Here is a 14384-nt window from a genome sequence, read left to right as displayed (position 1 = left end):
TTCGCCCGTGATTTTTTCCTTCGCTCTAATTTGTTTTTTTGCATGTCAGGAATGACTGTGGCCGCGGCTGCTCCTCATACTGGTATGCCTGTGCACTGATGTGCCCTATGGGAGCAGGAGCCTTATTCAGCAGTCTCCATAAAAGCGCTACTCTGCTTAGCGGAACACCCTGGCCCGCGCGAGACTACGCGCGCATCGCCTCGGAATGCACTAGCCTTCTAATTTTATGAATGACTCTATTCATTCAGCCCCTCCCACCTTTCCAAAGCCCCTCCCCTGGAATGTTTGGAAGTGCGCCACCGTTGCTATTGGCCGGCGAGGAGGTTCCTATTGGCTCCCAGCCCGGTAGGTGGGAGGGGCCCCGGGGAAATATAAATACAGAAACAACGTAGTTGCTTTGTAGGTACTGAAAGTTGCGCAAAAAGGGGTGTGCGGAGAGCTTTCGGAGCCGAAGGATCCTGGGGACAATTTTGCAGCTGCTCTACGATCCACTGGCTGTCTCCTCCGGATCGCCCGAGAGTTAGTTTCTCGAGTCGTTTTATTTTATTTCATTTCATCTCCTTTGGTATTTTTGCTCCTTTTCTGGCGTCTCCTCCCATCCGACAGCAATGAGGCAGGCTGTCCTGTTTAGCGCTGCTTTCCTGCTCTGTATCTCCCTGGTGAGTAGCTCTTGCTTAGCCCCCTCTTTCTCTTCCGCTTAGGCAAGTGAAATGTGCGCGCAACCTTGTTGATGATGACAACAGGCAGGGGTGACCAAGCACCAGGCAGCGAGAATCATTTGGGGAGGGGGTGTTTCATCAAATGCTAGCGAGCTCTCGCTAAACTCTGGATTCCAGTTCCTTGCTGTCCCCCCGACCCCCTCTGCTGGCTCTCCCGGCGGATCCCGGGCTCACCAACGTGACTGCACTCGCGGAGCCGCATTTATTCACACGCGTCCCGGCCGGTTGCGGTGGGGATCGGGGTTGATCCCCGGGTTCTGTGCCTCGAAGCGGTGCGGAATCGGGCCGGTGTGTGAGAGACTTCCTAATGCTTAAATCTGGCGAGCCTGTCCAGAGTGGACGCGCTCAAGAATAGAACCTTACCGAGCATTAAGGCGAGTTTTTCAATTTCCGCCCCTGTGGACTCCTGGGAGCTGCAACTCCGCCGCCGCTTTAGCCCCGGTGCCTCTGTGGCGGGGCTGCTTTGATGGTGGTGGCAGGGATTTTATTACGGAGATTTATTTGGGATGGAGGGGACGGGCACGTTGGTAGGGGAGGCCGAGAATGCCGGGACTCCGTGGCATGTAGCGCCATCTAGGAAACTATTTTGGTGTGGCCTTTAAAATAAATACATAGCAGGCGGCCAGGCGAAGGTTAAGATCCGCGCGTCCCCAAAGATCCCACAAGCGCCGCAAGCTGTAAGAGAGGAGGAGGGCCCTGATCCGGAGCTTCAGCGCCCCAGCTTGCCCGCGGAGTGCTCCTCTCGGCCAGCTTCCGCCTTTCCTACCTCCCTGGGGTAGTTCAGTCGGTAGAGCAGTAGACTTTTCATCTCAGGATTTGAGCCCCCTGTTGGGCAAAAAGGATCCCTGCATTGCAGGGGGTTGGACTAGATGACTCTGGTGGTCCCTTCCAGTTCCAGGATTCCTCTCTCGTTGCAGGTGGCCTCCCGCTGCCCCGCCACGTGCCGATGCCCCCCTGGCGGCCCGCCTCGCTGCCCCCCCGGAATCAGCCTGGTGCTGGACGACTGTGGCTGCTGCCAAGTGTGCGCCCGGCAGCTCAACGAGGACTGCGACCAGCTCTCGCCCTGCGACCCCCACAAGGGCCTGGAGTGCAATTTTGGGGCCGACCCCTTGGCGAATCGGGGCATCTGTTGGGGTAAGAGAGGCGAAAGGACGGAGTGGAGGAGGGCTTCGACCCTTCTATAGCTGTTTGCTTGTGGGGCTGGCTGGAGTCATGGTTTATCAGTGATGGTAAAATGATAACTTTTGAAACCGTTTTGTAAACCTACCTTGCACTGTGAAAGAAACACAGTATGCTGAATTTGTTTTATTTTAAGTTTCTATCCGGTTTATAAATGCTTTAAATGAATGAATCAATTTATTTCGGTCACTGAACAGAGTGCATGCTTTAAATAAATACAAAATAAACCATGCTTCCTGCTACTTAATCCTGTTGATGGTCATGATGATAATTTCAACTGAGTGTTTTTGTGCTTGCTGGTTACCTTTTTTCTTTTTCTTTTTCTGTATTTTATGTGAACTCTGCAAGAAAGTGCTTTGAAATCATTACTGCGATTTTAAGTTACTTTGAAATCATTATTGCGATTTTAAGTCGTACCCAGTGTGCTGGGTGTTGACCAGCAACCAACTATGTTGGGCAGTGGCATGTTATGTACTAAACTGGCACCTAATCACAAACTGGCACATAATTTAATGAAGGAGGAAGGAGCAAGGGCTTCTCCTCCAGCCTAGTCAGGCACGTTCTCTGTTGGGGCTAGACTAGGAAAGGATTTCCTGTTGATGTACATATTCTGCTTTGGCAATCATATCAGGGATGACTGGTCCCCGTGTCCCAGGTGTGTTTTCTTTTAAGAGGATCAAAGTCCGGAAGGGTTGGGCAGAGCCACCGTGAGGGCTGGTGAAGGTAATTTGCAGATGTAGCAAAATACGTCGTCTCTTATCCAACCTCCCTCTAGTGACGGATGTAGTTGTGGAATCCATCGTGGCATTGCCATGACGATAGAAAGGTTAATGGAAATCGTGAAGAGGCACAAAACATTGGACAGGAGTGTGTGTGGAGAGACAGTTGCGCAAATATTTTTGTTCCTGAAGCATTTTGAGAAAGCCAGTCTCTTGATCAAGGGTTTCCTTCAGTGCTTCTTGGAAAATTTGCTTGGGGCAACTTCTGTTGCCGGTCACCTAAGTAAGGCGAGAGTTGCCCCAAGCAAAATATTTGTGCAGCTTTTTCATGCTTGTTTGTTCCTATGACTGTTTTTTATCCTCCCTCTCTCTGTGTGCGCTTGCTTTAAAATGGCATGAGCTCAGGAGTTGGAGAGAAGTGACTTTGTAATCCAGCCTTCACCAAGCTAGTGCCCTCCAGATGTTTTGAAGCACAGCCCCCATCAGCATCAGCTGTAGTCTAGAACATCTGCCAGGTTGGAGAAGACTGGTGTGGCCTTGCAGGCACATAAGGGGTGAAAGAGCTCTCTGAGGGCAGCTGGGCAACGATGGGACTCTTGAGTTGTGGCTCCGCTTGGTGGAGGATGAACCTCTGTTGCTCCCCTCCTCTATCTTCTCTCATGGATGGGGTGAGCATTTTTTTCAGGGTCAGCCAGCCACTCACTCTTTCCCCCCCAGTGGGACAGAAAACCAGATTTGCAGACTAGGAGGAGGGGAGTTCCTTGGCAGTTTCTACACCAGGCATTTTGCTCCCTTCTGGGTAGCAGGTTTATGATGCTCACACAAAAGCACACTTGCTTTTGGAAACATTGAAGGTCCTAGTAGATCTGTATTAGCATTCATCTTGTGGCTCCACATATCCAAGCTACATGTTACCTCTCTCTTTCTCTGAGCTGGGAGGCGATGCTGGAGGGCAACACTGTTCCCATGAGAAAGCATGCTTTCCCCACTCCTTCCTCAAGACTACTTCAATTCTGTACATTTACCAGGGTCACGGTTGTGTCTGGGACCACCTGTTTCCCTGTATGTCTGAGCACTGCCCCTTGCTGGAAAGTGTGAGAAGTAAGATCTTCGTTCAGGAGCACACATGCCAAGAAGAGAGCAAGGAGCAAGTGAAAAGTTGTCTAAATAGTTGCAGGGGAGTAAGGTGAAGGGCACATCTCTGTGGGCCAGGGGGAAGCACACTGCATGTAGCAGGAGGCTCTCCAGGCGTGGCTCAGGCCTTTGCAACCCGATCTCGGTCCATGTGAGCTCTTCGCATCCTGTTTTCACATGGCTATTTAAAGCTCCAAACACTCTCTTCTTGTTGACATGGCCCCTAAAAACCTAGTTCTGCAGAGGAGTGTATTTCTCTTACTTACGATGCTGGCAGGTTAAGTCCTGCTCTGTTTTTCACATCCACAGACTCCAGGGATGAGGCTTGGCTGTTATGTAGCTCACTCCCAGGTTGGCCTGAAGTTGCGGATGAGTAGAGGGAAGCAGGAACTGATCTCAGAGTCCTCTCCCACCCTATCACCTCTTGGCTATTTAAAAAAATTATCTGGTCTCCCATCATTGATCTGTGGTAACCATGGATGCCAATCCCTAACTAGACACCAGTTTAGGTGAATGGAGGATTTTGTGTTGCTGCGATGAATGTCAGGGACCATTTGCCTGTTGGCACTTATTTCAAAGGATCTCTGAAACTGCTGCCCTCGTGCAATTCCATGATGACTTCTTGAAACCGATCCAGATGCCTGTAGCTGGGTCCTCAATTACAGGGACCTTACAGTCAGCATCACTTTTTCATTTTTAATCCAACTTCTGAAACTGAATAACACATACCTTTCTACCTCCTCAGCAAAGCAAGAAGGCCGGACCTGCGAATACAACGGCCGCATCTACCAGAACGGGGAGAATTTCCAGCCCAGCTGCAAACACCAGTGCACTTGCATCGACGGGGCTGTGGGTTGCCAGCCGCTCTGCCCACTAGAGCTGCCCCTGGCCTCCCTGGGCTGCCCCAGCCCCAAACTCCTGAAGGTACCTGGCCAGTGCTGCAAGAAGTTTGTGTGCAGCAAAGGACCCAAGAAGTATGGAGGGGTCACCTTTGAGTACAACGCCAATGGCGACTCCAGTGACAATGAGCTCATCTATGTGGGGAAAGGCGGACACTGGAAAAACCTACCAGGTGAGGGCTGAAGGGTGCAGTCAGAGCTGTTGCGACTGGAGGAGCAGGAATGCTATTCAGCTTCTGCCTGTATTTATACCGAGAGGCTTGTGGCACCTTAAAGACCTAGCACATCTGTTGTGGCATAAGCTTTCATGGACTACAGCAGGGATGGGGAGGCTCAGGCCCCAGGGCTGAATAAGTCCCGCCCTCACTCCCTTGGGACTTTCCTTAGGCCACACCCCCTCACCGAGCACACCCCCTATCCCCAGGCGACACCACTGTTTCGCTAGCCTGGCTTTGCACGCTTCCTGAGTCTTCTGGGCAGGCTGGTGTGTGTCTCTGAAAATGCCTCAAGCTTGCATGCATGGACCGAGAGGAGCGTGTGAGCGAGTCTAGAAACTAGTGTACTGTCTGAATTAAATTTTGCACTGATTGCTCGGCTCCCTTTGCCTCTTGCCCCACCCACCCCTGACTTGTGAACGCTTGAAGGTTGTCCAGATGGGAATGCGGCATGACGAGACTAGAGTCCACCTGGAAGGGTTTCTTTTGCAACAACAGACTAACATGGCTGCTCCTTTGGAAATCCTTAGAATGGAAGGCATCCCTTTATACTGGATGTTTTCCATCGTATTAGGTCACTCTAATGTTTGCATAGGAATAGAGAGTCTGCGTGGGGATAGTCTTGGGCACTATATTTGTGGTTCTTGCTAAATTTGGTGTGCATGACAATTTAAACAATTGCTTTGGGGACCTGAATATAGGTAGTTATGAGGTGATTTATGGCTGTAGGGATTCTCCACCTCCCCAGCTTAGAACGATAGGCACCTTTGGACCAAAAAAACCAAAACTGCTTTATGAGCTGTGCAGCAGTGTGTTGCATCTGCCCCATGGGAAATGGAGGAGCAAAGTAAGATGAAGCTTCCAGCCATTGCTAGTAAACCGCTTTGGGACACCATCTCACCCATGAAACCTCCTTGCACTATCAATTTCTAGGTCTGTGTCTCACACAAGCTAGTGGCGATGTACTGTAGCTACCTTCTCTTTTTGACAGCAATCTAGTGGCTTTGCTACTAACTCTCTAGTTGGAATCCTGAAATTTCCTCCTGCCTCCAAGTATCTTGGGGTCTTCACTTCCTACTACTTGGGCCTCATGCGGTCTGTGCACCAAGGCACTGAGGGAAAGGTTGCGCCTTGAGAAGAAGTGCCTAAGATGCAGCTGGCCAAGTTTATAACCGTTTTGCTCCAAGGGCAGGATATGGAAAGCTGGCACTGTGTTGCGTGGAAGCGGCATCTAAACAGGGTGGAGACACAGAACATAAATAGGGGTAAGAGTGGGAGTCGGCCTTTGCCCTTTCAGGATCTATATCTGATGCTCCCGAGGGGCAGGAAATGTGATCCTTCACTTGCATTTGCTTTGGTTCCCAGTTGCTATTTCGACTAAGCATGGCAGTGGTTGCATAAGAGAGGGACTGAAAAGCATTAAATCTGTCTGAGAGGGATTGTTCACACAATCTCCTGTATCACTCTTGCTCCCAAGTGATGGTTGGTCAGGATGCCACTACTCCTGCATATTTTGTTTTGTGGTTTCATGGCAAAAGAGGAATGCAGGCATTTCCTTCCCAGAAGACAAGAGTTTGCACCTACTGGGAATTTATTCTACAGATGCCAGTTTAGTCTAAATGGAGTTGATGGGTTCTCAGTTGCCAGAGTCCCGAACAGCCTCCACATCCACACCCTCTTCCCTCCATTTCCCCCCTACAAACTCATTTCCCATGTTTCCTACCCAACATGTGGCCTTGCCTCTTTCTGTAGTTGCCATTTTGAATGGTGTGGCTGCCATGGAGGCTTACGAAGAATCCTGCTGAGTCATCTTGACTCAGCATGATGGCAGCTAGATGCCTCTGGGAAGCTCATCTACAGGACAAGGAGACAATTGCCTTCTTCTGTTGCCCATTAATGCCTGCCTTCCGTTTGTGGAAGTTGCAGGGAACCTGTGGCTCCCCAGGTGCTGCTGGACTCCAACTCCCATCATTCCCAGCCACCATGGCCAGTAGCTGGGAATGATTGGAACTGTAGTCTAGTAACATCCGGAGAACAGAACAGACGTGTTCCACATCTCTTAAGGAACTTAATCCCTTTCAATCTCATTTTATGCTTGGCCAGTGGGTGTAGCTGCTGGCAGTACATCGCTCACCGTTCCCTTTGGGTTCAGAATGCCAGTGCAGTAACTGAGATTTCCTTCTCTTCCCCAGCATGGAGGCCATTCTTCCAAAGCCACGTGGCAAAGCAACAGCACAAGTGCTTGGCTCAGACTACAGACTGGTCGCCGTGCTCCAAGAGCTGCGGCTTTGGCATCTCCACCCGCGTCACCAGCGACAACCCGAAGTGCAAACTGGTCAAAGAGACCCGGCTGTGTCAGATCAGGCCTTGCGGGAAACCTGATTTTTCCAAACTAAAGGTGAGGGTTGGGAAGGTGGGAAGAGGGTGAGCAGGGAATAGGGGAGGGCACTGCTTACCACAGAAGCCCAGCAATCTGGGACACGAGAGCTGAGTCTGCCTGCACTCCCAACCGTTCAAAATGGCAAGTTTTGGAGAATGGGAGAGTTTTGGAGAATGGGAAAGCCAGGGTTGCAAGTTTGATCCCCCATATTCCTGCAACTGTCCCATATTCCCTTCCAACTCTACAATTATATATTCCATGACTCTAGATTCTCCAGCTGTATGCTTTGTGTGCATACAGCTTTCCTGGGCCGTATTCTTTTGCACACAGTGCAAATACTTTCCTCTCCTCTTTTCAGAAGGGCAAGAAGTGCTTGCGGACACACAAAGTGCGTGAGCCGGTGAGGTTCAGCTACGCCGGCTGCAAGAGCCCACGCCGTTACCAGCCCAGCTACTGCGGGTCCTGCTTGGATGGCCGCTGCTGTGTCCCTCTGCGCACTCGCACCCTGAGCGTGCCCTTCCATTGCCCGGATGGGAGCTCCTTCTCCAAGAACGTCATGATGATTCACACTTGCCAGTGTGGCCTGGCTCATTGCCCGCTCCTCAGCGAACCTGCCATGGGGCCCCGGTACCAGCTCAATGGGGATATTCACAAATTCCTGGAGTGATGGAGCCCGCTACCCTCGGGAACCGAGTCGACCCATCTCCAGTGACTCTGGATCACCCCTGTGGACTTGAGGCCCCTCTGCCTGATGTCAGGAGAAAACAGGACATCCTAAACCTGCCCTGCTTCCATGAATGCAAATGCGACTAAAATTAGGAAAGGCAACATGGATTTTGGAGGTGCACTAGTTCCTCAGTATATGGGTTGATTACATTGTGCTGTGCCTGGGAGTCTAGAGATCTAGCGATTTGAGGAATGGATCTCATGTCGCTGGGTTCAATCTCTCCATTCAGCCCAGCCAGGCTCAGGCTGGAACTGGGCCTTGGGCAACAAAAAGGGAGAGTCAAACAAAGAGATCTCCCCATTGCAGCCACCTTTAGGGCTCCACAGTCCATGATTTGGTCACAGTGCTGGAAGGAAGGAGGAAGCACAGCCCTTGCGCACTAGGGATAGCTGTAAATTCTCTGGTTTGATTTGCCAAATCCCAAGATGGACAGCTCTGATATCCTTAAGGTCCTTTGACTGGAAAGAGCAGAGGAGGATGCAAGGCAGATAACCCACAGCTGGACTGGATTGGGGTGAGGGGGAGTCAGATCTGCCCTGGATGCCTCCCTAAGATCCTACGGTCCTTTTTAGATTGAAATCTGGCAATGCAACCTCAAGACAGTCCCACAAATAATGAATTAGGATGAGTTTTGGTACAGACTTCAAATTAATGGCCAGTAGAGGAAGCCATGGTGGAGTGGCAGTGCTCACTTGACCTCCTCCAGGCAACTGAGTTGCTACTATGGGTGGAGGGGGCAAGGCAGTGAGAAGGTCACCATGGTGCAAATGCAGAGGCAGACCGGCACTCCTGGTGTGTTTGCACTGCGCTGACCTCCTTGCTGCCTGGCCCTTCCCCTTCCAGGTAAGCAGAAGCAACTTAGCTACCCAGAGGTCAGGTGATTGCTGCCACTCTACCATGCTGTCTGCTGCTGCTGCTGCTGCTGTTGTTGCTTTTTTAACCCTGTGAATTATTGAGAAAATGGCCAAACAAGGGTTGACAGGGACCTGCTTCCCCTTCACCGCCTGCTGTTTGCACCTGTGCTTCTAATTCCTTCCTTGTCTGCCTCAGTTGGAAACCTTTGCTTCCCATTCTGTCCTCCTTTGAACCGAAGGGCTGCCTTGCCTCCCGCTCACAGCGCACCCTGGTGGTGAGATGGTTTCCTGGAGAGAAAGAAACCTGTTGGCAACAACAATGCGGAAAGGGAAGGGCATATCCGTGCACATTTGGCTTCTTTCTCCAGTTTGTGCTGTTTCCCAGCTCATCCTTCTGCATGTTGCCGAACTGTTATTCAAACTTGGGTTGGGGGAATATTTTTTTAAAAATTAAAATGTGGGGAAAATCAGAGTCAACACACACATTGCAGACTGAAAACAAAAAAAGAGGGAGGGCTGAGAGTTGAAGGAGATTTTCTGTGTTATTTCAAAAACCAGCAGACCCTATTTATCCAGATGTGATGGTAGCAGAAGGGAAACACTTTATCAAATCACTTTCTTCCTTTGAAAATCACTTTCTTCCTTTGAAAATCAGCATCTGCCTCCAGACTAAGACATGTTGATTTCCGGAACAGTCATTTGTAAAAGGCAATCCCCCATTTGGCGAGACTCTCCTCTCCAGCAATTCTGTTGCACCATGGCTAAGCTTAAAGAGACCTCCTCCTAGATTTATTGAAGCACTTTTTAATAATTAATCATGTTCCCTATATGTTCCTGGTGAGCAGCAACAGGGATCGTCAGAGAATAGGGGGGCAATGTTGGAACAGATATTAAACTGTTAAGTCTTTCTTGTCCTGTTGAGGAAAACTATATTTATGAGCGCAGCAAAGTAGGCTTTGCTACAAATAAGGAGATTTTATTTTATTTAGCTTTTTTTGCATAAATATTATAGCTTCAACGCTGGTTTGGAGTGTCGGCTATTTAGCTTCATAATGAAGCCTTCCTTGCTTTGCATCTTGTAAGCAGAGCTTTTGATTCCACTCTCCCTCTTGGATCTTAAAAGTTGCTAGAATGAAATGTCTGTCATTTCATTCTGGTGTTTGTGCCTCTTTCTGTCGTCTTGGAGGTTTTGGTGTAGGAAAATCATGACACTGCCCTTGCAAAAGGGCTTGATATAAAATGTTCAAGGGGTGTGTGATAGGTAACCTTGGTTGCTTTCCATTTCTGCAGCCATCGCCCCTGAACTCCATTTTTCCCAATGTAGGAGGAAATTGGATTTGCAAAACCAGCAGGACCTGACCTTAGTTGGAACTGAGGGGGTCTTGTTATTTTCAAAATGTATTCTTGCGCTCTCAGTTATGATTTTAAGGCTACAATCCTAATCACATTCTCTTGAGAGTTTGCCTCACTGAACTGATTGGGTCTTACTTCTAAGTAAACATGCACAAGCCTTCTTCATGAGATACTAGTGACCATATTTATCACATCCTCATTATTAGCAGCTGACATATATTTATTGTTTAAGTACCAGTTGTGCCAAATGTCTTAATGGTTTCTTTTTACAGGTGAACCAATTTAGTAGATATGGGGAATGCAGTAGGTTTTATATAGTTCACCAGTGTTACTTTAAACAGTCTCAGCCCACTGCCATTCTATCATTTTTACCAGACACTTCAATGGAGCAATAGAAGACTATCCATATACATATTACATCTGACTAAGACTGAATGGTGGGAGGCAGGGCTTCAAATACTATATAGGGCAGAGGTTTTCAACCTTTTTGAGTCTACGGCTTCCTTGACCAACTACATTCTTTCTGCGGCTCCCCTGTGGGGCTCAGGAGCCCAGTTATGTCACCCCTTGCCTCCAGAGCTGACAGCCTCTCACCGTTTTTGGAACATCCTCCCTTGTGGAGTGTTCCCTCAGCCTCCTCTCCTCTCCCCTGGGCTGCTGCTGTCCCTGGACTCTGAGCTGCCCCCCCCCTCCCCCAAAGACAGGTGCCTCCCAGAGGCACCATTTGCCTGTGGAGCTTATGGCCTGGGCTGCTGCAACAAACAGCTGTGCAAGCCTTTGGGAGGCAGAGACACAAGAGGGCATCAGAGGAGGGAGGGAAGGAAAGAGGGACAGAGGCCAGTGTTGCCTGTGGCACCCGTGACCATCATTCAAGGCACCCCAGGGTACCATGGCACACTGGTTGAAAACCACTGCTATAGGGAATCAACATGAGCTGGGAACAGTGGCGGATCTTGGTGTTTCAAATTTAAGCGGTCAGGATCCGCCCCGCCCCCCACCTCTGGCGCCATTGAACCGGTTGTGCTCTCCTAGATCTGCTTTTGATGGGAGTGCTGATCTGAAAACATTCAAACCAAATTCACCAAAGGTGAATGCTAAATGCTATCCCCTCCAATAGCCCTACAAGGATAGAAATACAAAACATGATGAAAATCACCAGCATACGACACCCCCTGAAAGATGGTAAGATACAGATGATGTTAGCATTGTTCTGCTCTGGTTAAATCTCATTTTAAGGATACAAATGAACGCCAGAAGCTTCTATACATAGAGTCAGACCACTTGGCCTTGTATTTGCTAGCCGGACTGACAGCAGCTGTCCTGGATTTCAGAGAGGAGTTTGTAACTGTACAACAAGCTTCAAGACCTGGAAAGAGACTTACCTTGGGTCACAGTGCCTGTAAGGCAGGAGAGGGGATCTTACAGCAGTGTGACTTTACTGCCATCTAGAGGCCACCTTCTCTGTAAAAGCCAGGTTGGCTGCCTGAACCATGCATAGAATGTGGTTTTTGGAGTAAGAGACCAAAACCTCTTGCTTTTAGACCAGCTTTTACAAATAGGAGAGGGGTAAAGTAATTTAGCTATGTCTCCACAAACAATGACAATCCAATTCTTGTCTTCTGGAATTAGCATATTCATTGACTCACAAAATCTGTGAGAAGTGTCACCTTTGGGGTTATGGATTTTCTGAATTTTAATGTTTAAAAAGAGGTATCTTATGGAGCCAAAACCAGCGACCAGATCTCTAAAAGATGTCATGAAAATATGCTAATAATAATAATAATAATGGTTCATTGTATCCACTGCAACACAAGTCCATTGAAACTGGGGCCGGGAATGGGTTAGGAGGGTAGAGTTTATTTTTCCGGTTTCCAACAATGGCTTGCTCCCTGCTCAAGCCTAGATGTCTTTCCATTATGTTGTTGTACACCACTCTAATCTCCCCGTGACACTTACCCAGGGTTCGGTTTCCTTGGAGCGTGGCACAGCGGAGGCTATGGTGCACAGTTGATTTACACTTCTATACAATCTAAGCCTACAATGGAGGGGTTCACAGCATTGACACCCCAAAAGGGTCTTGCTTCCCCCATAGCCGCAGCCTTGGATTGCAAGAGAAATCAGGCATCACTCTGACCCTCTGCCTTACCAGCCTGTTGCCTTCCTTCCATCTTCTAACTCACATAACTTCACTCTCAACTCTGACCCTCGTCTCTCTAACTTCCAGCCAGCGGAGGGAGGAGGCCCACCCTTTTGCCCTCTGGTGCTGAGCCACTTCCGTTCCATCGGTAGCCCAGTACCTAGTCTGTCACCTCACCAGGAAGCTAGCCTAGCTTTTCCAGGAATTAGAATCCTTGATTAGATTTCAACACTTGCTGGGGTTAGAAGGGCCTCGGCATACAGCCTACCTCCTCCAAAACTCTTAACGCTATGCAACTTAGCAAACACAAGAGAGAGCGCTTAAGTCTGCAACAGCCGCTTCACTGGACTGCACTATATAATCTACACCACCTTTTCCCAAGATGAAAACACATAAAATAAATTGTGGGATTTGGGACAGTTGCAAATCAGTACTCAAAACAGTAATCAACAATTCCGAGTGTTATTACCGTCCCTCATCTCAATCTCAAAGCTTTTTGGCTCATTAAAGACTTCAATTTGTGAGTGGAAAGAGGTTGCTGTTCATTGATCTTAATGGCTGGAGTAGGAGTGAAATGATCTGATTAGGGTTAGCCTGCTTAAGAGTGTACAGCTGAACACATTGCCAGCTCTATCTATGCTGATCCTTGAAGAGGGGGGTTGGAGGGGAGGCAGAGAAGGTGATGGATTGAGTCCAGTGTCCCTCTTCTCCACACAAAAATTAGAGCCAGCAGGACTGGAGGAGCACTAACCATGTCGCTGGGGGGAATGGATGTGTGTATTTTTAAGCACAGCAGCACATGTGCAACTTCCTGGCGAATGCAGAAATCTCTGATTCGGGCCCTGGTGGCTGGTTAGGGTGGGGTGGTGGAACCTCCATATGGCCTATAAAGAATTAACCCGGTATAGCAGCCATATGTGATGAATGTCTCTCTCCTTATCCATTATTATTGTTGTGATTTTTCTTAAATAATCATATTAGAGCTATTTTCATTGTGCAAAGTGCTTTCCAGTTCTTCTCCTCCTCTGCTGTTTCTCCCAATTCATCTAATGAATAGTGGGCTTTATTTTAAAGAGATCTATGTATTAAAATGAAAAGGTTCAGCGGTTTTATATTTTGCAGATACATGGATATATGGAAATCTTTGTTTGGTTTTTATAAAATTAAACAATTATTACGTAAGACAACTCTGATCCAGGCTAAGTTCTGGGGGACTAATGAAGGGACTTCAGGGTGGTGGTGATCAATGAGCACAGCTGACAGTGAAGGAGAAATTCTGGATGCCGAAAGAGCCAATACACACAGCCATTAGGAGTGTTGAGGAACTCAGGTTCATCTCCAGTCCTGTTGAATTCTGTACGTGGGAAGGAGAGGGGGCACTATTTTGCCCTTTGCCTGAGGCAGCAAAATGATTTGGCCTAGCCCTGCTCTTCCCCTAGTATTGAGATTCAGCATTTTCACTCCTAAAGTAAACAAAAAATTAAAAAACACAGAGGAGATCAGAGGCAAGCAAGAAGCACCCACCTCTGGAATTAGCTGCCAGAAGCAAGTTTTCACTCTGAAGGCCAGGACAACTCTTCCCATAATAATCCTCACTACTCCTTGTTGGCTAAGGAAGGATGGAGATAACTTCAACATCACACCATGCAGCATCTAACTCAGGAGCTGCAGCCTGCAAATACAATCCAAATTAGTTTGTCCACCATCAGGATGCACGCTGCGAAGAAGGCCCTAAGGCAAGTTGCAGGTCTGAGCAAACATGAAAGAAAATGCTAGACATGGGGGTTGGGCAGTGCTAGATAATATAGTGCTATATTAAGTGTTTTGTTTTCAGCTGATTTTGGAAAGCAGCCCTCAGAAGTAGCATGATGGAAAATATAGCAGGGTGTGTAAGCCACTTGGACTCTGCTGCCACAAAGCACATAGGCTGATGACATGTTGATTAAAAGCAAAGCAAAGCAAAGCAAAGCAAAGCAAAGCAAAGCAAAGCAAAGCAAAGCAAAGCAAAGCAAAGCAAAGCAAAGCAAAGCAAAGCAAAGCAAAGCAAAAAACAACAACCAGAAAGACT

The 14384-nt window shown here is 48.5% G+C and overlaps 1 protein-coding gene and 1 long non-coding RNA gene across 2 annotated transcripts; one reads left to right on the top strand and one right to left on the bottom strand.

Moving 5' to 3' along the window:
* Positions 1-395: 395 nt before the first annotated feature.
* On the top strand, positions 396-9612 carry LOC114590808 (CCN family member 1-like). Its single transcript, XM_028717319.2, has 5 exons — positions 396-659; positions 1637-1853; positions 4497-4823; positions 7058-7263; positions 7604-9612. Exons 1-5 carry the CDS (start codon positions 609-611, stop codon positions 7910-7912), a joined length of 1110 nt encoding a protein of 369 aa, XP_028573152.2. The 5' UTR covers positions 396-608; the 3' UTR covers positions 7913-9612.
* Positions 9613-13447: 3835 nt separating this feature from the next.
* On the bottom strand, positions 13448-14237 carry LOC114592857 (uncharacterized). Its single transcript, XR_013391863.1, has 2 exons — positions 13841-14237; positions 13448-13779 (listed from the first exon to the last, which is right to left on the bottom strand). It is a non-coding gene; the product is annotated as an uncharacterized LOC114592857 (long non-coding RNA).
* Between the last annotated feature and the right edge of the window lie 147 nt (positions 14238-14384).

Source organism: Podarcis muralis, chromosome 2, assembly GCF_964188315.1.
Source record: "Podarcis muralis chromosome 2, rPodMur119.hap1.1, whole genome shotgun sequence".
Lineage (NCBI taxonomy): Eukaryota > Metazoa > Chordata > Lepidosauria > Squamata > Lacertidae > Podarcis > Podarcis muralis.
This window is presented reverse-complemented; position numbering and strand designations above follow the sequence as displayed.